Source organism: Oncorhynchus tshawytscha, unplaced genomic scaffold, assembly GCF_018296145.1.
Source record: "Oncorhynchus tshawytscha isolate Ot180627B unplaced genomic scaffold, Otsh_v2.0 Un_contig_1088_pilon_pilon, whole genome shotgun sequence".
NCBI classification, from domain to species: Eukaryota; Metazoa; Chordata; class Actinopteri; order Salmoniformes; family Salmonidae; genus Oncorhynchus; species Oncorhynchus tshawytscha.
In genome coordinates, this window is record NW_024609170.1 from 1,073 (window position 1) to 26,680 (window position 25,608).

At 50.8% G+C, this 25,608-nt stretch overlaps 1 protein-coding gene across 2 annotated transcripts in view; it reads right to left on the bottom strand.

Annotated features, from left to right (window-relative positions):
• Window positions 1–1,557: 1,557 nt before the first annotated feature.
• The window catches only part of LOC112266186 (LIM and calponin homology domains-containing protein 1-like), a 59,592-nt gene continuing 35,541 nt past the window's right edge, over window positions 1,558–25,608 (bottom strand). The window contains exons 10-17 of one of the 2 annotated variants that reach the window (XM_042314395.1): window positions 16,707–16,745; window positions 13,213–13,342; window positions 11,003–11,163; window positions 8,300–9,252; window positions 3,052–3,207; window positions 2,849–2,948; window positions 2,726–2,751; window positions 1,558–1,708 (exon numbers count right to left, since the gene is read on the bottom strand). In XM_042314395.1, the coding sequence (XP_042170329.1) occupies window positions 2,896–2,948; window positions 3,052–3,207; window positions 8,300–9,252; window positions 11,003–11,163; window positions 13,213–13,342; window positions 16,707–16,745 (1,492 nt within the window). In that variant the 3' untranslated portion in view covers window positions 1,558–1,708; window positions 2,726–2,751; window positions 2,849–2,895. Of the gene's footprint in view, window positions 1,709–2,725; window positions 2,752–2,848; window positions 2,949–3,051; window positions 3,304–8,299; window positions 9,253–11,002; window positions 11,164–13,212; window positions 13,343–16,706; window positions 16,746–25,608 lie in introns of both variants that reach the window. The other variant, XM_042314394.1, reaches the window with a different exon arrangement.

The window sequence follows — 25,608 nt, forward strand, 5'->3', positions numbered from 1 at the left end:
TAAGTGCGAATGCTAAAGGCTAATGTGTGTGTCATGTGTGTTTCTCCTGCTAATGCTAAAGGCTAATGTGTGTGTCAGGGCTAAAGGCTAACAGTGTGTCAGGGCTAATGCAACAGGCAATGTGTGTGTCGGGGCTAATGCAAAGGCTAATGTGTGTGTCGGGCTAATGCAAAGGCTAATGAATGTGTCAGGGCTAAAGGCTAATGTGTGTCAGGGCTAATGCTAAAGGCTCCACTGTCCCTGTCAGGGCTAATGCTAAAGGCTAATGTGTGTGTCGGGCTAATGCTGAAGGCTAATGTGTGTCCAGTGCTAATGCTAAAGGCTAATGTGTGTGTAAGTGCGAATGCTAAAGGCTCCAATGTGTGTGTAAGGGCGAATGCTAAAGGCTAATGTGTTTGCTACCTCTTCCTGTGTCTTCGTTCTTCCCTGTCCACCTCTCTCTGCGCTCTCTCCCACTCCCCTTTCAGTTTCTCCTGCTCCCTGACTGTACTGCTCCTGCCACACACACACCACACATCACACACACGCAAGCACGTCACACACACACAAACACACGTGTCACAAATCACACACATGACTGAAAACGACATCAGGGTGATGATAACAGTGAACTTCCTCCACTGTCCCTGTCCCATACCTGGCTGTAACTATCCTCCTCCACTGTCCCTGTCCCTGTCCCATACCTGACTGTAACTATCCTCCTCCACTGTCCCTGTCCCTGTCCCTCTCACTGTTATCACCTCTCCTGTTATCTCCTCTCCTGTTATCCCCTCTCCTGTTAACTCCTCTCCTGTTATCTCCTCTCCTGTTAACTCCTCTCCCTGTTATCTCCTCTCCTGTCATCTCCTCTCCTGTCATCTCCTCTCCTGTCATCTCCTCTCCTGTCATCTCCTCTCCTGTTATCTCCTCTCCTGTTATCCCTCTCCTGTTATCTCCTCTCCTGTCATCTCCTCTCCTGTTATCTCCTCTCCTGTCATCTCCTCTCCTGTCATCTCTCTCCTGTTATCTCCTCTCCTGTTATCTCCTCTCCTGTCATCTCCTCTCCTGTTATCTCCTCTCCTGTTATCATCTCTCCTGTCATCTCCTCTCCTGTTATCTCCTCTCCTGTTATCTCCTCTCCTGTTATCTCCTCTCCTGTTAGTCTCCTTTCACTGTCTATAGGAATCTCCTGTTATCTCCTCTCCTGTCATCTCCTCTCCTGTTATCATCTCTCCTGTTATCTCCTCTCACACACCTGTAGTCTCATCTCCTGTAGTCATCTCTCCTGTAGTCTCCTTTCACACATCTATAGGAATCTCTACTGTTATCTCCTCTCCTGTAGTCTCCTCTCACACACCTGTAGGAATCTCTCCTGTTATCTCCTCTCCTGTAGTCTCCTCTCCTGTTATCACCTCTCCTTTAGTCTCCTCTCCTGTTATCTCCTCTCCTGTAGTCTCCTTTCACACATCTATAGGAATCTCTCCTGTTATCTCCTCTCCTGTTATCTCCTCTCCTGTTATCTCCTCTCCTGTAGTCTCCTCTCACACACCTGCAGGAATCTCTCCTGTTATCTCCTCTCCTGTTATCACCTCTCCTGTAGTCTCCTCTCACACACCTGTAGGAATCTCTCCTGCTCCTGCTGCCACTTCTCCTGTCGTCTCCTCTCATCCTCAGGGTTCCACACCCAGTGATCTACACGCTTAGCCAGGTTCAACATGGGGCTCTCCATCTACCACACACACACACACACACACACACACACACACACACACACACACACACACACACACACACACACACACACAAGGAAAGGAAAGGTGAGATGAGAGGACAGGCAAAGTTCTAGAATAAAGATCAAGTTTTAGTATGAAGGTCAGGTTCTAGAATATAGGTCAAGTTCTAGAATGAAGGTCAGGTTCTAGAATAAAGGTCAAGTTGTAGAATGAAGGTCAGGTTCTAGAATAAGATCAAGTTGTAGTATGAAAGTCAGGTTCTAGAATAAAAGTCAAGTTCTAGAATGAAGGTCAGGTTCTATGAATAAAGATCAAGTTGTAGAATGAAAGTCAGGTTCTAGAATAATGATCAAGTTCTAGAATCAACATCAGGTTCTATGAATAAAAATCAAGTTCTAGAATGAAGTTCAGGTTCTAGAATAAAGATAAAGTTGTAGAATCAACATCAGGTTCTATGAATAAAAATCAAGTTCTAGAATGAAGGTCAGGTTCTAGAATGAAAATAAAGATGTTGTATGAAAGTCAGGTTCTATGAATAAAAATCAAGTTGTAGAATCAAGATCTCAGGTTCTAGAATGAAAATCAAGATGTAGTATGAAAGTCAGGTTCTATGAATAAAAAAGGTTCAAGTTGTAGACTGAACATCAGGTTCTATGAATAAAAATCAAGATCTAGAATGAAGGTCAGGTTCTAGAATAAAAATCAAGTTATAGAATGAAGCTCAGGTTCTGAATAAAGATCAAGAATTCTAGAATGAAGGTCAGGTTCTATGAATAAAAATCAAGATCTAGAATGAAGGTCAGGTTCTAGAATAAAGGTCAAGTTGTAGAATGAAGGTCAGGTTCTTGAATAAAGATCAAGGTGTAGAATGAAGGTCAGGTTCTAGAATAAAGGTCAATGTTGTAGAATGAAGGTCAGGTTCTTGAATAAAGATCAAGTTGTAGAATGAAGGTCAGGTTCTAGGATAAAGGTCAAGTTGTAGAATGAAAATGCTGAGGTATAATGGTACTCACCGTCCCACTGCTCCCCTCCAGTCCTCCTGTGGAGGGAAACACACACAGTGTGTTAGCTACAGCAGCAGCATTAACGCTAACCTGGTTCACCCAGCAACAGGAATCTGGGTAATATCATTGTACCTGTCACCGAGGATGAGTAGGTGTTCTGGTTGCTAAGCAATGAAGAGTCAGACCCCGCCTCCTCCCCTGATCTCCTTGACAATGCCATGGAGCCGTTCACCTAACAGACAATCAATAAGGAACCAAGAGCATCAGAACCATTCAATCAACCAAATGTCAATCAATCAATCAATATATGAATGAGAGTAGGTGTGGCTCCCCACCTGTGTGTTGCTGAGCATATCTAACGGACGTGGCTGCAGGTGTGTCTGGGTGAGTTCCGTCACGATGGTCGTCGTGACAACACAGTTCCTCCCTCCAATCAGGGCGCTGACGGCCGACACCTGTGTCTTCTGATTGGCACCAGGGTGTTCGGTTGGCTGGGGGGAGTGAATGGGTGAGGAGGGGGATTGAAGGGGTGAGGAAGGCGGGGAGGACGGGAGAGTCTCTCCATTCACCCTCACCAAGCCATCTACCTGTAGACAGAGTGATGAGAGGTTACCTCACCAAGCCATCTACCTGTAGACAGCCATCTACCTGTAGTGATGAGAGGTTACCTCACCAAACCATCTACATGTAGACAGAGTAATGAGAGGTTACCTCACCAAACCATCTACCTGTAGACAGAGTTACCTCACCAAACCATCTACCTGTAGACAGAGTGATGAGAGGTTACCTCACCAAACCATCTACCTGTAGACAGAGTGATGAGAGAGGTTACCTCACCAAGCCATCTACCTGTAGACAGAGTGATGAGAGGTTACCTCACCAAACCATCTACCTGTAGACAGAGTGATGAGAGAGGTTACCTCACCAAACCATCTACCTGTAGACAGAGTGATGAGAGGTTACCTCACCAAACCATCTACCTGTAGACAGAGTGATGAGAGGTTACCTCACCAAACCATCTACCTGTAGACAGAGTGATGAGAGGTTACCTCACCAAACCATCTACCTGTAGACAGAGTGATGAGAGAGGTTACCTCACCAAACCATCTACCTGTAGACAGAGTGATGAGAGGTTATCTCACCAAGCCATCTACCTGTAGACAGAGTGATGAGAGGTTACCTTACCAAACCATCTACCTGTAGACAGAGTGATGAGAGGTTACCTTGGTGTGAGGTATCATTAGATTTGGGGTATCATTAGATTTGGGGTGGTGTGGGGTATCATTAGATTTGGGGTGGTGTGGGGTATCATTAGATTTGGGTATCATTAGATTTGGGGTGGTGTGAGGTATCATTAGATTTGGGGTGGTGTGGGGTATCATTAGATTTGGGTTGATTCGGTATCATTAGATTTGGGGTGGTGTGGGGTATCATTAGATTTGGGTTGGGTATCATTAGATTTGGGGTATCATTAGATTTGGGGTTGGGTATCATTGATTGGGGTATCATTAGATTTGGGGTGGTGTGGGGTATCATTAGATTTGGGGTGGTATGGGGTATCATTAGATCTGGGGTGGTGATTGGGGTATCATTAGATTTGGGGTGTGTGGGTTATCATTAGATTTGGGGTGGTGTGGGGTATCATTAGATTTGGGGTATCATTAGATTTGGGGTGGTGTGGGGTATCATTAGATTTGGGGTGGTGTGGGGTATCATTAGATTTGGGGTGGTGTGGGTATCATTAGATTTGGGGTTGTGTGGGTTATCATTAGATTTGGGGTGGTGGGGGTATCATTTGGTATTTAGGGGTGGTGTGGGGTATCATTAGATTGGGGTGGTGTGGGTATCATTAGATTTGGGGTGGGTGGGGTATCATTAGATTTGGGGTGGTATGGGGTTTCATTAGATCTGGGGTGGTGTGGGGCATCATTAGATTTGGGGTGGTGTGGGGCATCATTAGATTTGGGGTGGTGTGGGGTATCATTAGATTTGGGGTATCACTAGATTTGGGGTGGTGTGGGGTTACATTAGATCTGGGGTGGTGTGGGGTATCATTAGATTTGGGGTGGTGTGGGGCATCATTAGATTTGGGGTGGTGTGGGGTATCATTAGATTTGGGGTGGGGGGTCATTGGATTTGGGGAGGTGTGGGGTATCATTAGATTTGGGGTGGCAGGGTATCATTAGATTTAGGCGTTGGACTAGTAACCGAAGGTTGCAGTTCAAACCCCCATTTGACAAGGTATCATCTTAGATTTGGGGTTAACCCACTGTTCCATTAGATTTGGGGTGGTGTGGGGTATCATTAGATTTGGGGTGTGTGGGTTATCATTAGATTTGGGGTGGTGTGGGTATCATTACATTTGGGGTTTCATTAGATTTCGGGAGGGGTGAGGTATCATTAGATTTGGGTTGATTCGGGGTATCATTAGATTTGGGGTGGTGTGGGTTATCATTAGATTTGGGGTTTCATTCGATTTCGGGAGGGGTGAGGTATCATTAGATTTGGGTTGATTCGGGGTATCATTAGATTTGGGGTGGTGTGGGTTATCATTAGATTTGGGTTGATTCGGGGTATCATTAGATTTGGGGTATCATTAGATTTGGGGTGGTGTGAGGTATCATTAGATTTGGGGTGGTGTGGGGTATCATTAGATTTGGGTTGATTCGGGGTATCATTAGATTTGGGGTGGTGTGGGGTATCATTAGATTTGGGTTGATTCGGGGTATCATTAGATTTGGGGTGGTGTGGGGTATCATTAGATTTGGGGTGGTGTGAGGTATCATTAGATTTGGGGTATCATTAGATTTGGGTTGATTCGGGGTATCATTAGATTTGGGGTTGTGTGGGTTATCATTAGATTTGGGGTGGTGTGAGGTATCATTAGATTTGGGGTTTCATTCGATTTCGGGGGGGTGAGGTATCATTAGATTTGGGTTGATTCGGGGTATCATTAGATTTGGGGTGGTGTGGGGTATCATCAGATTTGGGGTTGTGTGGGTTATCATTAGATTTGGGGTGGTGTGGGGTATCATTAGATTTGGGGTGGTGTGGGGTATCATTAGATTTGGGGTATCATTAGATTTGGGGTGGTGTGGGGTATCATTAGATTTGGGGTGGTATGGGGTTTCATTAGATCTGGGGTGGTGTGGGGCATCATTAGATTTGGGGTGGTGTGGGGCATCATTAGATTTGGGGTGGTGTGGGGTATCATTAGATTTGGGGTATCACTAGATTTGGGGTGGTGTGGGGTTATCATTAGATTTGGGGGGGTGGTATCATTAGATTTGGGTTGATTCGGGGTATCATTAGATTTGGGGTGGTGTGGGTATCATTAGATTTGGGGTTGTGTGGGGTATCATTAGATTTGGGGTGGTGGGGTATCATTAGATTTGGGGGGGTATCATTAGATTTGGGTTGATTGTGGGGTATCATTAGATTTGGGGTGGTGGCAGGGTATCATTAGATTTGGTTAGAGTATCATTAGATTTGGGGTGGTGTGGGGTATCATTAGATTTGGGGTAGGTATCATTAGATTTGGGGTTCATTAGAACCCCCAGGTATCATTAGATTTGGGGTTGTGCCCCCTGGGTTATCATTAGATTTGGGGTGGTGTGAGGTATCATTAGATTTGGGGTTTCATTAGATTTGGGGGGGTGGGGTATCATTAGATTTGGGTTGATTCGGGGTATCATTAGATTTGGGGTGGTGTGGGGTATCATCAGATTTGGGGTTGTGTGGGTTATCATTAGATTTGGGGTGGTGTGGGGTATCATTAGATTTGGGGTATCATTAGATTTGGGGTGGTGTGGGGTATCATTAGATTTGGGGTATCATTAGATTTGGGGTGGTGTGGGGTATCATTAGATTTGGGGTGGTATGGGGTTTCATTAGATCTGGGGTGGTGTGGGGCATCATTAGATTTGGGGTGGTGTGGGGCATCATTAGATTTGGGGTGGTGTGGGGTATCATTAGATTTGGGGTATCACTAGATTTGGGGTGGTGTGGGGTTACATTAGATCTGGGGTGGTGTGGGGTATCATTAGATTTGGGGTGGTGTGGGGTATCATTAGATTTGGGGTTGTGTGGGGTATCATTAGATTTGGGGTGGGGGGTCATTGGATTTGGGGAGGTGTGGGGTATCATTAGATTGGGGTGGCAGGGTAGCCTAGTGGTTAGAGCGTTGGACTAGTAACCGAAAGGTTGCAAGTTCAAACCCCCAGCTGACAAGGTACAGATCTGTCGTTCTGCCCCCTGACCAGGCAGTTAACCCACTGTTCCATTAGATTTGGGGTGGTGTGGGGTATCATTAGATTTGGGGTGTGTGGGTTATCATTAGATTTGGGGTGGTGTGGTATCATTAGATTTGGGGTTTCATTCGATTTCGGGAGGGGTGAGGTATCATTAGATTTGGGTTGATTGGGGTATCATTAGATTTGGGGTGGTGTGGGTTATCATTAGATTTGGGGTGGTGTATCATTAGATTTGGGGTGGGGAATCATTAGATTTCGGGTATCATTAGATTTCGGGAGGGGTGAGGTATCATTAGATTTGGGTTGATTCGGGGTATCATTAGATTTGGGGTGGTGTGGGGTATCATCAGATTTGGGGTTGTGTGTGTTATCATTAGATTTGGGGTGGTGTGGGGGTATCATTAGATTTGGGGTGGTGTGAGGTATCATTAGATTTGGGGTGGGGTATCATTAGATTTGGGGTGGGGAATCATTAGATTTGGGGTGGGGAATCATTAGATTTGGGGTGGTGTGGGGTATCATTAGATTTGGGGTGGGTATCATTAGATTTGGGGTGGTGTGGGGTATCATTAGATTTGGGGTGGTATGGGGTTTCATTAGATTTGGGGTGGTGTGGGGCATCATTAGATTTGGGGTGGTGTGGGGCATCATTAGATTTGGGGTGGTGGGGGTATCATTCATTAGATTTGGGGTTGTGTGGGGTATCATTAGATTTGGGGTGTTGGGGTTTCATTAGATTTGGGGTGGTGTGGGGTATCATTAGATTTGGGGTTGTGTGGGCATCATTAGATTTTGGGGTGGTGTGGGGTATCACTAGATTTGGGGTGGTGTGGGGTATCATTAGATTTGGGGTATCATTAGATTTGGGGTGGTGGGGGTATCATTAGATTTGGGGTATCACTAGATTTGGGGTGGTATGGGGTTCATTAGATCTGGGGTGGTGTGGGGTATCATTAGATTTGGGGTGGTGTGGGCATCATTAGATTTGGGGTTGTGTGGGGTATCATTAGATTTGGGCTGGGGTGTCATTGGATTTGGGGAGGTTTGGGGTATCATTAGATTGGGGGTGGCAGGGTAGCTTAGTGGTTGAGCGTTGGTATCAGGTTAGAGTTTGACAAGGTACAGATCTGTCATTCTGCCCCCTATTAACCCACTGTTCCATTAGATTTGGGGTGGTATATCATTAGGGTGGGGTGTTATTAGATTTGGGGTGGTGGTGAGGTATCATTAGATTTGGGGTGTGTGGTGTCATTAGATTTGTGGTAGATTTGGGGTGTCCAGGCTGTGTCTGTGGACTTAACCCCTAACTCCTATCCCTACCTGCCCTTACCTGAACAGGCTTGTGTCCAGGCTGTGTCTGTGGTGGCTGGCAGTAGGGCTTGGCTGTTAGGAGAGGGAGGGGCCGTGAGGGGGGGAGATAGGAGGGGGAGTGTGTGCTGATTTTGTGTGGAGTGGTTTTGTCTGTGCGTGTGTTGGGTGTGTTGGGTGTTTTGGGTTTGGAGCTGTGTGTGTTGGGTGTGTGTGACAGAGATATGTTTTTTGGGGGGGGCTCGGGGCTCTTGCTTTGTGTCAGTCTGCAGGGCCTCTAGTCCGTTTCCAGCTCGTTCTGGGTTGTCAGGGTCAGAGTCGGGGTTGTGGTCAGCAGTAATGGTTCTAGACTCAGGGTTCTGGTTAGTAATAATGGTTCTAGGGTTAGGGTTCTGGTCAGTAGTAATGGTTCTAGACTCAGAGTTCCGGTCAGCAGTAATGGTTCTAGACTCAGGGTTCTGGTCAGAGGTAATGGTTCTAGACTTAGGGTTCTGGTCAGTACTAAAGGTTCTAGACTCAGGGTTCTGGTCAGTAGTGATGGTTTTAGACTCAGGGTTATGGTTGGTAGTAATGGTTCTAGACTCAGGGTTCTGGTTGGTAGTAATGGTTCTAGACTCAGGGTTCTGGTCAGTAGTGATGGTTTTAGACTCAGGGTTATGGTTGGTAGTAATGGTTCTAGACTCAGGGTTCTGGTTGGTAGTAATGGTTCTAGACTCAGGGTTCTGGTTGGTAGCAGGTGTTCTAGACTCAGGGTTTTGGTTGGTAGTAGTGGTTCTAAACTCAGGGTTCTGGTTGGTAGCAGGTGTTCTAGACTCAGGGTTCTGGTCAGTAGTGATGGTTCTAGGTAGCTGCAGACTGTCCAGCGTTGAATCACTGATGGTGAAGCGGAGAGCGTAACGCTGGAGAACCATGGCAGCTTCCGCTTTAGAGCCCGCCCTCCTGTATGCATCACACAGCTCCGCCTCCCTACGCTCTCTGTAGTGAAAGAGGGGGGTAGAGTTTATTCCATTTTTAATGAACCTTTATTAACCTTTAGTCACATTGAGATACAACTATTTTACAAGACAGACCTGTATTAGAAGCTGGTGAGACAAAGAGTGAGAAAGATTTAGGTCCCCTCTCCCTCCCCCCTCTCCTCCTCCTTCCCCTCTCCCTCTCTTCTCCTCTCCCTCTCTTCTCCTCTCCCTCTCTTCCCCTCTCCTCCTTCTCCTCTCCCCTCTTCCCTCCTCTCCCTCCTTCCCCTCTCCTCCTCCTTCCCCTCTCCTCTCCTCTCCCTCTCTCCCTCCCCTCCCCCTCCTCCCCTTCCCCTCTCCCTCTCTTCCCCTCTCCCTCCTCCCTCCCCTCTCTTCTCCCTCCCTCCCCCTCTCCTCCCCCTTCCCCTCCTCCCCCTCCTCCTTCCCCTCTCCTCCCTCCTTCCCCTCTCCCTCTCTTCTCCTCTCCCTCTCTTCTCCTCTCCCTCCCCCTCTCCTCCTCCTTCCCCTCTCCCTCTCTTCTCCTCTCCCTCCCCCTCCCCTCTCTTCTCCTCTCCCTCCCCCCTCTCCTCCCCCTTCCCCTCCCCTCCTCCTCCTTCCTCCTCTCCTCCTCCCCCCCTCTCCCTCTCCTCCTTCTCCTCTCCCTCCCCCCCTCTCCTCCTCCTTCCCCTCTCCCTCCCCTCTTCTCCTCTCCCTTCCCCCTCTCCCTCTCTTCCCCCCCTCCCCTCCCCTCTCCTCCTCCCCCTTCCCCTCTCCTCCTCCTTCCCCTCTCCTCCTCCTTCCCCTCTCCCTCTCTTCTCCTCTCCCTCTCCCCCTCCCCCCTCTTCTCCTCTCCCTCCCCCCTCTCCCCCCTTCCCCTCTCCCCCTCCTCCTTCCCCTCTCCTCCTCCTTCCCCTCTCCCTCCCTCTTCTCCTCCCCTCTCCCCTCCCTCCCTCCCTCTTCTCCTCCCCCCTCCCCCTCTCCTCCCCCTTCCCCTCTCCCTCCTCTCTCCTCTCCCTCCCCCCCCCTCCTCCTCCTCTCCCCCTCTCCTCCTCCCCCCCCCTCCCTCCCCCTCTCCTCCCCCCCCTCTCCTCCTTCCTTCCCCCCTCCCTCTCCCCCTCTCCCTCTCTTCTCCTCTCCTCCCTCCCCTCCTCTCCCCCCTCCTCTCCTCCCCCTCTCCTCCCCCTCCCCTCTCCCTCTCCTCTCCTCTCCCTCTCTCTCCTCCCTCCCCCTCCCCTCCTCCTCCTCCTCCTTCCCCCTCCCTCTCTTCTCCTCTCCCCCCCTCTCCCTCCCTCCCCTCCCCCTCCTCTCCCTCCCTCCCCCCTCCCCCCTCCCTCCCCCCTCCCTCCTCCCCCCCTCCCCTCTCCCTCTCTTCTCCTCTCCCTCCCCCCTCCCCTCCTCTCCCCTCTCCCTCCTTCTCCTCTCCCTCCCCCCCTCCTCCCCCCTCCCCCTCTCTCCTCCTTCTCCTCTCCCTCTCTTCTCCTCTCCCCCCCCCCCTCCCCTCTCCCCCTCCCTCCCTTCCCCTCCCTCCCTCCCCTCTCTCCTCTCTTCTCCTCTCCCTCCCTCTCCTCCCCCTCCCTCTCTCCTCCCTCCCCCCCCCTCCCTCCCTCCCTCCCTCCCTCCCTCCCTCCCTCCCTCCCTCCCTCCCCTCTTCCTCCCTCCTCCCTCCCCTCTCCTCCTCTTTCCCACCACCCTCTCCCTCCCCTCGCCTCTCTTCCTCTCCTCCTCCTCCTCTCTTTCCCTCCCTCTCCTTCTCCTCCTTCCTCTCTCCGTACTTGTCCTCTACGATCTCTCTGTACGTCTTGATGTTCTTCTTCTTCTGGGTGTGGCCTCCCTCCTCCTCCTTCATCATCCTCTCCATCCGCTTCCTCTCCTCCTCCTTCCTGATCAGATCCTGAGAAGCACTGCGGCGACGACTCTTCCACCGGGCTAGGTCCTAGAGGGAGGGGAGGAGAGAGGAGAGAGGGATGAGGAGAGAGGGATGTCTGTCTGTCTAGAGGGAGGGGAGGAGAGAGGAGAGAGGAGCGAGGGATGAGAGGAGAGGGGAGGAGAGGGGAGGCTCCTCCCTGAGAGGAGAGGGGAGGAGAGAGAGAGAGAGAGGGAGGAGATCCCCTCCCCCTCCCTCTCCTTCTCCTCCTTCCTCTCTCCGTACTTGGAGAGAGGGGAGGAGAGAGGAGAGGGAGAGAGGGATGAGGAGGAGAGAGGAGAGGAGAGAGAGGGATGAGAGGGAGAGGAGAGGAGAGGGATGAGAGGAGAGCGGGAAGGGTCTGTCTCCTCCTTCCTGAGAGAGAGGGATGAGAGCGGGAGAGAGGAGAGTGGATGAGGGAGAGAGAGAGAGGAGAGTGGGTGAGGAGAGAGGGAGAGAGAGAGGGGAGATGAGAGAGAATGGGAAGAGGAGGGAGAGAGGGAGAGGAGAGAGGGATGAGAGGAGAGTGGATGAGGAGAGGAGAGAGGGATGAGAGGAGAGTGGGAAGAGGAGTGGAGAGAGGGAGGGGAGAGGAGAGAGGGATGAGAGGAGAGGGATGAGGAGAGGGAGAGGGATGAGAGGAGAGGGAGAGGATGGAGAGAGGAGAGGGATGAGGAGAGAGGAGGGATGGAGAGAGGAAGAGGAGTGGAGAGAGGAGAGTGGGTGAGGAGAGAGGGATGAGAGGAGAGTGGATGAGGAGAGGAGAGAGGGATGAGAGGAGAGTGGGAAGAGGAGTGGAGAGAGGAGAGTGGATGAGGAGAGGAGAGAGGGATGAGAGGAGAGGGAAGAGGAGTGGAGAGAGGAGAGTGGGTGAGGAGAGAGGGATGAGAGGAGAGTGGATGAGGAGAGGAGAGAGGGATGAGAGTGGGAGAGGATGAGAGGAGAGTGGATGAGAGAGGGATGAGAGAGAGTGGGAAGAGAGTGAGTGGGTGAGGAGAGAGGGATGAGAGGAGAGTGGATGAGGAGAGGAGAGAGGGATGAGAGGAGGAGAGGGAAGAGGAGGAGAGAGGAGAGTGGATGAGGAGGAGAGAGGGATGAGAGAGAGTGGGAAGAGGAGTGGAGAGAGGAGAGTGGGTGAGGAGAGAGGGATGAGAGGAGAGTGGATGAGGAGAGGGATGAGAGGAGAGTGGGAGAGGAGTGGAGAGAGGAGAGAGGAGAGAGGGATGAGAGGAGAGTGGATGAGAGAGGGAGAGAGGGATGAGAGGAGAGTGGGAGGGATGGAGAGAGGGAGTGGGTGAGGAGAGAGGGATGAGAGGAGTGGATGAGGAGAGGGGAGAGGGATGAGAGGAGAGTGGGAAGAGGAGTGGAGAGAGGAGAGTGGGTGAGGAGAGAGGGATGAGAGGAGAGTGGATGATGAGAGAGGGATGAGAGGAGAGTGGATGAGGAGAGGGAGAGGATGAGAGGAGAGTGGGAAGAGGAGTGGAGAGAGGGAGGTGAGGAGAGAGGGATGAGAGGAGAGTGGATGAAGAGAGGGAGAGGGATGAGAGGAGAGTGGGAAGAGGAGTGGAGAGAGGAGAGTGGGTGAGGAGAGAGGGATGAGAGGAGAGTGGATGAGGAGAGGGGAGAGGGATGAGAGGAGAGGGAAGAGGAGGAGAGAGGAGAGTGGGTGAGGAGAGAGGGATGAGAGGAGAGTGGGAAGAGGAGTGGAGAGAGGAGAGTGGGTGAGAGAGAGGGATGAGAGGAGAGGGATGAGGGGAGAGGGATGAGAGGAGAGTGGGAAGAGGAGTGGAGGAGGAGAGTGGGTGAGGAGAGAGGGATGAGAGGAGAGTGGATGAGGAGAGGGGAGAGGGATGAGAGGAGAGTGGGAAGAGGAGTGGAGAGAGGAGAGTGGGTGAGGAGAGAGGGATGAGAGGAGAGTGGATGAGGAGAGGGGAGAGGGATGAGAGGAGAGTGGGAAGAGGAGTGGCGAGAGGAGAGTGGGTGAGGAGAAAGGGATGAGAGGAGAGAGGGATGTCTGTCTGTCTGTCTAGAAGGAGGAAAGAAGAGAGGAGATTCTGTCCGTCCGTCCGTCTGTCTTACGTCTTGCCATTCCTCCTCCTCCTGGTGATTGCTGTACTGTTCCTGCATGCCATCATATCGTGATTGGCCGAGAGGCTGAAGTAGTCCCGCCCCCTCTTCCTCACTGTGCATGTTAATTATACTTATGCTCCTAGACAGGAAGCAGGGAACCAGAAACAGGAAATCAGAGTGATGTCAGAGAGAAGCTGCCGTTAGCTGTTTGCTGTGATGGTTGAATGCATATGGAGGAAGGGTAGGTAGGGTAGGTTAGGGTATGTAGGTAGGTAGGCAGGGTAGGGTAGGGTAGGTTTGGGAGGGTAGGGTAGGGTAGGTTAGGGTATGTAGGTAGGTAGGGTAGGGTAGGTTTGGGAGGGTAGGGTAGGGTAGGGTATGTATGTAGGTAGGCAGGGTAGGGTAGGGTAGGGTAGGTTTGGGAGGGTAGGGTAGGTTAGGGTATGTAGGTAGGTAGGCAGGGTAGGGTAGGTTTGGGAGGGTGGGTAGGTGGGTAGGTAGGTAGGTAGGGTAGGGTAGGTTTGGGAGGGTAGGGTAGGTTTGGGGGTAGGGTAGGTTAGGGTATGTAGGTAGGTAGGCAGGGTAGGGTAGGTTTGGGAGGGTAGGGTAGGGTTAGGTAGGGTGGGTAGGTAGGCAGGGTAGGGCAGGGCAGGTTTGGGAGGGTAGGGTAGGTTAGGGGTAGGTAGGCATGGGTAGGGTGGGTAGGTTGGGTAGGTGGGTAGGTAGGCAGGCAGGGTAGGGTAGGGTAGGTTGGGTAGGGATGGGTAGGGTAGGTGGGTAGGTAGCAAGGGTAGGGTAGGGTAGGGTAGGTTGGGTAGATTGGGTAGGGTTGGGTAGAGTAGGTAGAGTAGGGTAGGTAGGGTAGGTAGGTAGGTATGGAGGGAGGGTAGGTAGGTAGGGTAGTGTAGGTAGGGTAGGTAGGATAGTGTAGGTAGGGTAGGTAGGTATGAATGGAGGAAGGGTAGGTAGGGTAGGGTAGGTAGGGTAGGTAGGGTAGGTAGTGTAGGTAGGGTAGGGTAGGGTAGGTAGTGTAGGTAGTGGAGGTAGGGTAGGTAGGTATGAATGGAGGAAGGGTAGGTAGGGTAGTGTAGGTAGGGTTCGGTTGGGTAGGTAGGGTAGGGTCGGGTAGGGTAGTGTAGGTAGGGTAGGGTGGGTAGGTAGTCAGGGTAGGGTAGGGTAGGTTGGGTAGATTGGGTAGGGTTGGGTAGAGTAGGGTAGGTAGGCTAGGTAGGTAGGTATGAATGGAGGGAGGGAGGGTAGGTAGGTAGGGTAGTGTAGGTAGGGTAGGTAGGGTAGTGTAGGTAGGGTAGGTAGGGTAGGTAGGTATGAATGGAGGAAGGGTAGATAGGGTAGGGTAGGTAGGGTAGGGTAGGTAGGGTGGAGGTAGGGTAGGTAGGGTAGGGTGAATGGAGGAAGGGTAGGTAGGGTAGGTAGGGTAGGTAGGTAGGTATGAATGGAGGGAGGGATGGTAGGTAGGTAGGGTAGGTGAATGGAGGAAGGGTAGGTAGGGTAGTGTAGGTAGGGGGTAGGGTAGGGTCGGGTAGGTAGGTAGGTAGGGAATAGGGTGGGGCTGTAGACAGGGAAGGGTAGGGTGGGTAGGGCAGGTAGGGTAGTTAGGTAGGTAGGAGGGTAGGGTCGGGTAGGTTGGGTAGGTTAGAGTAGGGGGTAGGGTTGGGTAGTAGTAGGGTAGGGTAGGTAGGGTAGGGTAGGTAGGTATGAATGGAGGAAGGGTAGGTAGGGTAGTGTAGGTAGGGTAGGTAGGGTCGGGTAGGATAGTGTAGGTAGGGTAGGGTAGGGTGGGCGCTGTAGACAGGGAAGGGTAGGGTGGGTAGGGAAGGTAGGGTAGTTAGGTAGGTAGGCAGGGTAGGGTAGGGTAGGTTGGGTAGGGTAGGGTAGGTTGGGTAGGGTTGGGTAGTGTAGATAGGGTAGGTAGGGTAGGTAGGGTAGGGTAGGTAGGTATGAATGGAGGAAGGGTAGGTAGGGTAGTGTAGGTAGGGTAGGTAGGGGTAGGATAGTGTAGGTAGGGTAGGGTATGGTGGGCGCTGTAGACAGGGAAGGGTAGGGTGGGTAGGGAAGGTAGGGTAGTTAGGTAGGTAGGCAGGGTAGGGTAGGGTAGGGTAGGTTGGGTAGGTTAGAGTAGGGTAGGTTGGGTAGGGTAGGTTGGGTTCGGTAGGGTAGGTAGGGTAGGGTAGGTAGGTATGAATGGAGGTAGGGTAGGTAGGGTAGGGTAGTGTAGGTAGGGTAGGTATGGTAGGTATGAATGGAGGTAGGGTAGGTAGGGTAGGGTAGTGTAGGTATGAATGGAGGTAGGGTAGGGTAGGGGTAGGTTGGGTGAATGGTAGGGTAGGGTAGGGTAGGTAGGGTAGGGTAGGTAGGTATGAATGGAGGAAGGGTAGGTAGGGGGTAGGGTAGGGTAGGTAGGGTAGGATAGTGTAGGTAGGGTAGGGTAGGGTGGGGGTAGGTAGGGTAGGGGTAGGGTAGGGTAGGTAGGGTAGGGTAGGGTAGGTAGGGTAGGTAGGGTATGGGGTAGGGTAGGTAGGGTAGGTAGGGGGTAGGGTAGGTAGGTATGAATGGAGGAAGGGTAGGTAGGGTAGTAGGTAGGGTAGGTAGGGTAGGGTCGGGTAGGGGTAGGTAGGTATAGGGAATGGAGACAGAAGGGTAGGATGGGTAGGGGGTAGGGTAGGCAGGTAGGTAGGGTAGGTAGGTATGAATGGAGGAAGGGTAGGTGGGTAGGGTTGGGTAGGTAGGGTAGGGTCAGGGTAGGGTAGGTAGGTATGAATGGAGGTAGGGTAGGTAGGGTAGGGTAGGGTAGGGGTAGGTAGAATGGGGAAGGGTAGGGTAGGGTAGGGTGGGTAGGTAGGTAGAATGGAGGTAGGGTAGGGTAGGGTAGGTATGAATGTAGGGTAGGTAGGGTAGGGTAGGTAGGGTAGGGGTAGGTAGGTAGGGTAGGTAGGTATGAATGGAGGAAGGGTAGGTAGGGTCGGTGGGTAGGTAGGGTAGGGTAGGGTAGGTAGGTAGGTAGGGTAGGGTAGGTAGACAGGGAAGGGTAGGGTAGGGTAGGTAGGGAAGGTAGGCAGGCAGGGTAGGGTAGGTAGGTAGGGTAGGTAGAGTAGGTAGTGTAGGTAGGGTAGGTAGGTAGGTAGGTAGGTATGAATGGAGGTAGGGTAGGTAGGGTAGGTTAGTGTAGTTAGGGTAGGTAGGGTAGGTAGGTAGGTATGAATGGAGGAAGGGTAGTGTAGGTAGGGTAGCTAGGTAGGTATGAATGGAGGTAGGGTGGGTTGGGTAGCTAGGTAGGTATGAATGGAGGTAGAGTAGGTAGGGTAGGTATGAATGGGGGTAGTGTAGGTATGTAGGGTAGGTAGGCTAGGTATGAATGGAGGTAGGGTGGGTACTGTATGTAGGGTAGGTAGGGTATGTAGGTAGGTAGGTAGGAGAGAGAGAGAGTGTGTGTAGAGTGAGTATCATACAGTGTATATCCAGGTGTCACTCAGAGAGAGACTTACTCCAACTCCTCAGACATCTTAGACACTCTCCTGCTCAACCTGCAGAGAGAGAGAGGTGGAGATCGAGAGAGAGAGAGAGAGAGGGAAAGAGAGAGAGAGAGATTGAGAGGGGGAAAGAGAGGGAGAGATTGAGAGGGGGAGAGAGAGAGAGATTGAGAGGGGGAAAGAGAGAGAGATTGAGAGGGGGAAAGAGAGAGATTGAGAGGGGGAAAGAGGAGAAGAGGGGAAAGAGAGAGAGAGTGCGAGAGGGGGAAAGAGAGAGAGAGTGCGAGAGGGGGAAAGAGAGAGAGAGTGCGAGAGGGGGAAAGAGAGAGAGAGTGCGAGAGGGGGAAAAGAGAGAGAGAGTGCGAAAGGGGGAAAAAGAGAGAGTGCGAGAGGGGGAAAGAGAGAGAGATTGAGAGGGGGAAAGAGAGAGAGAGATTGAGAGGGGGAAAGAGACAGAGAGAAGGGGGAGAGAGAGACAGGGTGAGAGAGAGATTGAGAAGAGAGAGACAGAGAGAGACGAGAGAGATCTGATATAATATAACAGAAACAACAGACAGTGGAGAGGAAAGTGTGTGTGTGTGTGTGTGTGTGTGTGTGTGTGTGTGTGTGTGTGTGTGTGTGTGTGTGTGTGTGGGAAACAACATGTGTGTGTGTGGGTGTGTGTGTGTGTGTGTGTGTGTGTGTGTGGGTGTTATCTCACATCATTGGAGGCAGATCATTGTCTTCCACCCAGAACGGTCTTCTGTGAGACTCTCCCACCTTCTTCCCTCTGTCCATCTCTCTCTCCTCCCCTCTCTCCTTCTCTCTCTCCATCTCTCTCTCCTCCCCTCTCTCCATCTCTATCTCCTTCCCTCTCTCCTTCTCTCTCTCCTCCCCTCTCTCCATCTCTCTCCTCCCCTCTCTCCTTCTCTCTCTCCATCTCTGTCTCCTCTCCTCTCTCCATCTCTCTCTCCTCCCCTCTCTCCTTCTCTCTCTCCATCTCTGTCTCCTCTCCTCTCTCCATCTCTCTCTCTTTCCCTCTCTCCATCTCTCTCTCCTTCTCTCTCCTTCTTTGTCTCCTCTCCTCTCTCCATCTTTCTCTCCTTCCCTCTCTCCATCCCTCTCTCCATCCCCCCCTCCCTCCTTTTTTCCCTCCCACTAAGCTGGGGGAGAGGAGGGGTTGGAGGAGGAGTGTGGGTGTGGGAGGAGAGGAGGGTGGAGGGAGAAGAGGGGGAGGAGAGATAGGGGTTGTCCTCGAGACACTTCCTGTTTGGGGTTCTAGAGGGCTGGGCTTCAGTTCCTGTTGCTGTGGAAACGCCACTGCTGAGAAAGACGGCCAGTGACATCATCAACCGGGGACAGTTCAACACAGACCAGATGAAACCAAGCGATTACAGACACAGACCAAACCAAGCGATCACAGACACAGACCAAACCAAGCAATCACAGACACAGACAAAACCAAGTGATCACAGACCAGACCAAACCAAGCAATCACAGATACAGAACACGGAGCTATCCAACCCATAGCACCAGACAGTAGTAGTCAAACCCAGACCATGATGTCAGAGCACCACCAGACAGTTGTAGTCAAACCCAGACCATGATGGCAGAGCACAACCAGACAGTAGTAGTCAAACCCAGACCATGATGGCAGAGCACCACCAGACAGTAGTAGTCAAACCCAGACCATGATGTCAGAGCACCACCAGACAGTAGTAGTCAAACCCAGACCATGATGGCAGAGCACCACCAGACACCGAGGTTTTAGTTGTGATACATCAGACCAGACAGAAACTGTTAGCTGGATGGACACGGACACACACACGGACACACGGACACACACACACACACACAGACACACGGACACAAACACACACACACGGGGACACACACACACATATGGACACACGGACACACACACACGGACACACACACGGACACACGGACACACACACACACACACACACACACACACACACACGGACACACACACGTTAGTGGGTAAGCAAAGCACCAAGTCTCCAAGCATCATCAGTGTGTCAGTCTGTTGTCCTGTCTGTACCTGGGTTGCTGTTTGTGTCTGTAGAGTGGGTTGGGTCCACCAGAGGAGGTGTTCTGGTAGAGTTGGTTGGGTCCACCAGAGGGGGTGTTCTTGTAGAGTTGGTTGGGTCCACCAGAGGGGGTGTTCTGGTAGAGTTGGTTGGGTCCACCAGAGGGGGTGTTCTTGTAGAGTTGGTTGGGTCCACCAGAGGGGGTGTTCTTCTGTTGGGCCGCTCCAGGGACAGGCAGGAACAGGTTAAAGGAGCGTCCGGTTCTCCCCGCGCTGTGTTGGTATGCCCCGGTCCTACGAGCCAACATATCATCCTTCTCCAGGTCTGGTACAGGGCACTCTTCCTCATCCTCATCATCATCATCATAGTTACAATGGCTGGGAACGGGCGGCCTGATGACCATTGCCACGTTGGGGTGCTGTTGAGGCATGTCCATGGAGACCCTGGATTGCTGTAGCTTCCTGTCTGTGACTACTTCCTGTGCTGGGCGTTTGGAACCCGGCAGTGGTAGGAAGCGGTTGAATGTTGTTGTCGTGGTGTTGTGGGTCCTGGGGAACGCACCTGTCTTCCTGGCCATCATGTCATCCTTCTGAAGGTCCGGAACCTTCCTTTCATCTCTCCCTCCATCCTCCTCCTCCTCTCTCACTCTCCTCTGGTACTGCGCCAGACGGGCTTCTAGCTCCAACAGGGTGGGAGGAGCCTCTGGGCTCAGGGGGGAGGGGCCAGGGTTGGGAGGCGGGGTATGTGCAGCGTCTACTCCGCCCATATGGCTGTGAGGTCATCAAGGGGGGAGAAGAGGTACTGTAACTTTTGTAACCATAGCAGCAGGAAGAACACAACAATCCCCTTCTGACACACACACAGACAGAGAGAGAGAAACAAAGGGAGAGAGAAAGGTAGAGGGAGCGCTCGAGAGAGAGAGAGAGAGAGAGAGAGAGAGAGATAGAGAGAGAGCGAAAGGGAGAAAGAGAGAGAAAGGGAGAGATGGAAGAGAGAAATATAGAATGCCTTTCCATCTCTCTATGGCAACTTCCTGTGCAGCAAATTAAGATAAAACACAGAACACATGTAGCTTCACACACAGCTACTCATAGAGCTAGTGACTTATGATAATAATGAATATAGCTGTAAACGGGGTTCACAGGATGGCAGAAAAGACACAAGATCAGTTGGATAACAAAGCAAGCCCTCATGTATGAACTATTTTCTTTTATGTCTAATCAGTAAAAGCGTCACCAATAAACCCCAGGAAGAGTAGCTGCTGCCTTGAAAGGAACTAATGGGGATCCATAATAAACCCCATGAAGAGTATCTGCTGCCGTGGCAGGAACTAATGGGGATCCATAATAAACCCCAGGAAGAGTAGCTGCTGCCTTGGCAGGAACTATTGGGGATACATAATTAACCCAAGGAAGAGTAGCTGCTGCCTTGAAAGGAACTAATGGGGATCCATAATAAACCCCAGGAAGAGTAGCTGCTGCCTTGACAGGAACTAATGGGGATCCATAATAAACCCCAGGAAGAGTAGCTGCTGCCTTGGCAGGAACTAACGGGGATCTATAATAAACCTCAGGAAGAGTAGCTGCTTCCTGGGCAGGAACTAATGGGGATCCATAATAAACCCCAGGAAGAGTAGCTGCTGCCTTGGCAGGAACTAATGGGGATACATAATTAACCCCAGGAAGAGTAGCTGCTGCCTTGACAGGAACTAACGGGGATCTATAATAAACCACAGGAAGAGTAGCTGCTTCCTGAGCAGGAACTAATGGGGATCCATAATAAACCCCAGGAAGAGTAGCTGCTTCCTTGGCAGGAACTAATGGGGATCCATAATAAACCCCAGGAAGAGTAGCTGCTGCCTTGGCAGGAACTAATGGGGATCCATAATAAACCCCAGGAAGAGTAGCTGTTGCCTTGGCAGGAACTAATGGGGATCCATAATAAACCCCAGGAAGAGTAGCTGCTGCCTTGGCAGGAACTAATGGGGATACATAATTAACCCCAGGAAGAGTAGCTGCTGCCTTGGCAGGAACTAATGGGGATCCATAATAAACCCCAGGAAGAGTAGCTGCTGCCTTGGCAGGAACTAATGGGGATCCATAATAAACCCCAGGAAGAGTAGCTGCTGCCTTGGCAGGAACTAATGGGGATCCATATTAAACCCCAGGAAGAGTAGCTGCTGCCTTGGCAGGAACTAATGGGGATCCATAATAAACCCCAGGAAGAGTAGCTGCTGCCTTGGCAGGAACTAATGGGGATCCATAATAAACCCCAGGAAGAGTAGCTGCTGCCTTGGCAGGAACTAATGGGGATCCATAATAAACCCCAGGAAGAGTAGCTGCTGCCTTGGCAGGAACTAATGGGGATACATAATTAACCCCAGGAAGAGTAGCTGCTGCCTTGGCAGGAACTAATGGGGATCCATAATAAACCCCAGGAAGAGTAACTGCTGCCTTGGCAGGAACTAACGGGGATCCATAATAAACCCCAGGAAGAGTAGCTGCTGCCTTGGCAGGAACTAATGGGGATCCATAATAAACCCCGGGAAGAGTAACTGCTTCCTTGGCAGGAACTAACGGGGATCCATAATAAACCCCAGGAAGAGTAGCTGCTGCCTTGGCAGGAACTAATGGGGATCCATATTAAACCCCAGGAAGAGTAGCTGCTGCCTTGGCAGGAACTAATGGGGATCCATATTAAACCCCAGGAAGAGTAGCTGCTGCCTTGGCAGGAACTAATGGGGATCCATATTAAACCCCAGGAAGAGTAGCTGCTGCCTTGACAGGAACTAATGGGGATCCATAATAAACCCCAGGAAGAGTAGCTGCTGCCTTGGCAGGAACTAACGGGGATCTATAATAAACCTCAGGAAGAGTAGCTGCTTCCTGGGCAGGAACTAATGGGGATCCATAATAAACCCCAGGAAGAGTAGCTGCTGCCTTGGCAGGAACTAATGGGGATACATAATTAACCCAAGGAAGAGTAGCTGTTGCCTTGAAAGGAACTAATGGGGATCCATAATAAACCCCAGGAAGAGTAGCTGCTGCCTTGGCAGGAACTAACGGGAATCTATAATAAACCCCAGGAAGAGTAGCTGCTTCCTGGCAGGAACTAATGGGGATCCATAATAAACCCCAGGAAGAGTAGCTGCTGCCTTGGCAGGAACTAATGGGGATCCATAATAAACCCCAGGAAGAGTAGCTGCTGCCTTGGCAGGAACTAATGGGGATCCATAATAAACCCCAGGAAGAGTAGCTGCTGCCTTGGCAGGAACTAATGGGGATCCATAATAAACCCCAGGAAGAGTAGCTGCTGCCTTGGCAGGAACTAATGGGGATCCATAATAAACCCCAGGAAGAGTAGCTGCTGCCTTGGCAGGAACTAATGGGGATCCATAATAAACCCCAGGAAGAGTAGCTGCTGCCTTGGCAGGAACTAATGGGGATCCATAATAAACCCCAGGAAGAGTAGCTGCTGCCTTGGCAGGAACTAATGGGGATCCATAATAAACCCCAGGAAGAGTAGCTGCTGCCTTGGCAGGAACTAATGGGGATCCATATTAAACCCCAGGAAGAGTAGCTGCTGCCTTGGCAGGAACTAATGGGGATCCATATTAAACCCCAGGAAGAGTAGCTGCTGCCTTGGCAGGAACTAATGGGGATCCATATTAAACCCCAGGAAGAGTAGCTGCTGCCTTGGCAGGAACTAATGGGGATCCATATTAAACCCCAGGAAGAGTAGCTGCTGCCTTGGCAGGAACTAATGGGGATCCATAATAAACCCCAGGAAGAGTAGCTGCTGCCTTGGCAGGAACTAATGGGGATCCATATTAAACCCCAGGAAGAGTAGCTGCTGCCTTGGCAGGAACTAACGGGGATCCATATTAAACCCCAGGAAGAGTAGCTGCTGCCTTGACAGGAACTAATGGGGATCCATAATAAACCCCAGGAAGAGTAGCTGCTGCCTTGACAGGAACTAATGGGGATCCATAATAAACCCCAGGAAGAGTAGCTGCTGCCTTGGCAGGAACTAATGGGGATCCATAATAAACCCTAGGAAGAGTAGCTGCTGCCTTGGCAGGAACTAACGGGGATCCATAATAAATACAAATACATGACACCACTGGATTAGGTTGCACATCAATTCATCTTGAGTCATTTCTGCTTGGATATGTTAGATAAAACAACGTATTTATTGAATAGCCTACCATCTCAGAAGTCAATTACATAGTCTAAACCAATGGTAATGACTTTAGTAGGAAGGTTATTCCTACGTGATGCCACATAAAACAATTGGAGACCAAATCACGGGCTCGTTCTACCAGGGGACAATGTTACAGGCACCAGTTCTACCAGGGGACAATGTTACAGGGGACAATGTTACAGGCACCAGTTCTACCAGGGGACAATGTTACAGGCACCAGTTCTACCAGGGGACAATGTTACAGGCACCAGTTCTACCAGGGGACAATGTTACAGCACCAGCACCAGGGGACAATGTTACAGGCACCAGTTCTACCAGGGGACAATGTTACAGGCACCAGTTCTACCAGGGGACAATGTTACAGGGGACAATGTTACTGGCACCAGTTCTACCAGGAGACAATGTTACAGGCACCAGTTCTACCAGGGGACAATGTTACTGGCACCAGTTCTACCAGGGGACAATGTTACAGGGGACAATGTTTACTGGCACCAGTTCTACCAGGGGACAATGTTACAGGGGACAATGTTACTGGCACCAGTTCTACCAGGGGACAATGTTACTGGCACCAGTTCTACCAGGGGACAATGTTACAGGGGACAATGTTACAGCACCAGTTCTATCAGGGGACAATGTTACAGGGGACAATGTTACTGGCACCAGTTCTACCAGGGGACAATGTTACTGGCACCAGTTCTACCAGGAGACAATGTTACAGGGGACAATGTCTCTAAAAACAAGTCTCTCACCGTTGCCGCCTGCTATAGACCACCCTCTGCCCCCAGCTGTGCTCTGGACACCATATGTGAACTGATTGCCCCCCATCTATCTTCAGAGTTCGTGCTGCTAGGTGACCTAAACTGGAACATGCATTATTAACACCCCAGCCATCCTACAATCTAAACTTGATGGCCTCAATCTCACACAAATGATCAATGAACCTACCAGGTACCTCCCCAAAGACTTAAACACAGGCACCCTCATAGATATCATCCTAACCAACTTCCCCTCTAAATACACCTCTGCTGTCTTCAACCAAGATCTCAGCGATCACTGCCTCATTGCCTGCATCCGTAATGGGTCAGCGGTCAAACGACCTCCACTCATCACTGTAAAACGCTCCCTGAAACACTTCTGCGAGCAGGCCTTTCTAATCGACCTGGCTGGGGTATCCTGGAAGGATATTGATCTCATCCCGTCAGTAGAGGATGCCTGGATATTTTTAAAAATGCCTTCCTAACCATCTTAAATAAACATGCCCCATTCAAGAAATTTAGAACCAGGAACAGATATAGCCCTTGGTTCTCCCCAGACCTGACTGCCCTTAACCAACACAAAAACATCCTATGGCGTTCTGCATTAGCATCGAACAGCCCCCGTGATATGCAGCTGTTCAGGGAAGCTAGAAACCATTGTACACAGGCAGTTAGAAAAGCCAAGGCTAGCTTTTTCAAGCAGAAATTTGCTTCCTGCAACACTAACTCAAAAAAGTTCTGGGACACTGTAAAGTCCATGGAGAATAAGAACACCTCCTCCCAGCTGCCCACTGCACTGAAGATAGGAAACACTGTCACCACTGATAAATCCACCATAATTGAGAATTTCAATAAGCATTTTTCTACAGCTGGCCATGCTTTCCACCTGGCTACTCCTACCCCGGTCAACAGCAATGCACCTCCAACAGCAACTCGCCCAAGCCTTCCCCATTTCTCCTTCTCCCAAATACATTGAGCTGATGTTCTGAAAGAGCTGCAAAATCTGGACCCCTACAAATCGGCCGGGCTAGACAATCTGGACCCTTTCTTTCTAAAATTATCTGCCAAAATTGTTGCCACCCCTATTACTAGCCTGTTCAACCTCTCTTTCGTGTCGTCTGAGATTCCCAAAGATTGGAAAGCAGCTGCGGTCATCCCCCTCTTCAAAGGGGGGGACACTCTTGACTCAAACTGCTACAGACCTATATCTATCCTACCGTGCCTTTCTAAGGTCTTCGAAAGCCAAGTCAACAAACAGATTACCGACCATTTCGAATCTCACCATACCTTCTCTGCTATGCAATCTGGTTTCAGAGCTGGTCATGGGTGCACCTCAGCCACGCTCAAGGTCCTAAACCATATCTTAACCGCCATCGATAAGAAACATTACTGTGCAGCCGTATTCATTGATCTGGCCAAGGCTTTCGACTCTGTCAATCACCACATCCTCATCGGCAGACTCGACAGCCTTGGTTTCTCAAATGATTGCCTCGCCTGGTTCACCAACTACTTCTCTGATAGAGTTCAGTGTGTCAAATCGGAGGGTCTGCTGTCCGGACCTCTGGCAGTCTCTATGGGGGTGCCACAGGGTTCAATTCTTGGACCGACTCTCTTCTCTGTATACATCAATGAGGTCGCTCTTGCTGCTGGTGAGTCTCTGATCCACCTCTACGCAGACGACACCATTCTGTATACTTCCGGCCCTTCTTTGGACACTGTGTTAACAACCCTCCAGGCAAGCTTCAATGCCATACAACTCTCCTTCCGTGGCCTCCAATTGCTCTTAAATACAAGTAAAACTAAATGCATGCTCTTCAACCGATCGCTACCTGCACCTACCCGCCTGTCCAACATCACTACTCTGGACGGCTCTGACTTAGAATACGTGGACAACTACAAATACTTAGGTGTCTGGTTAGACTGTAA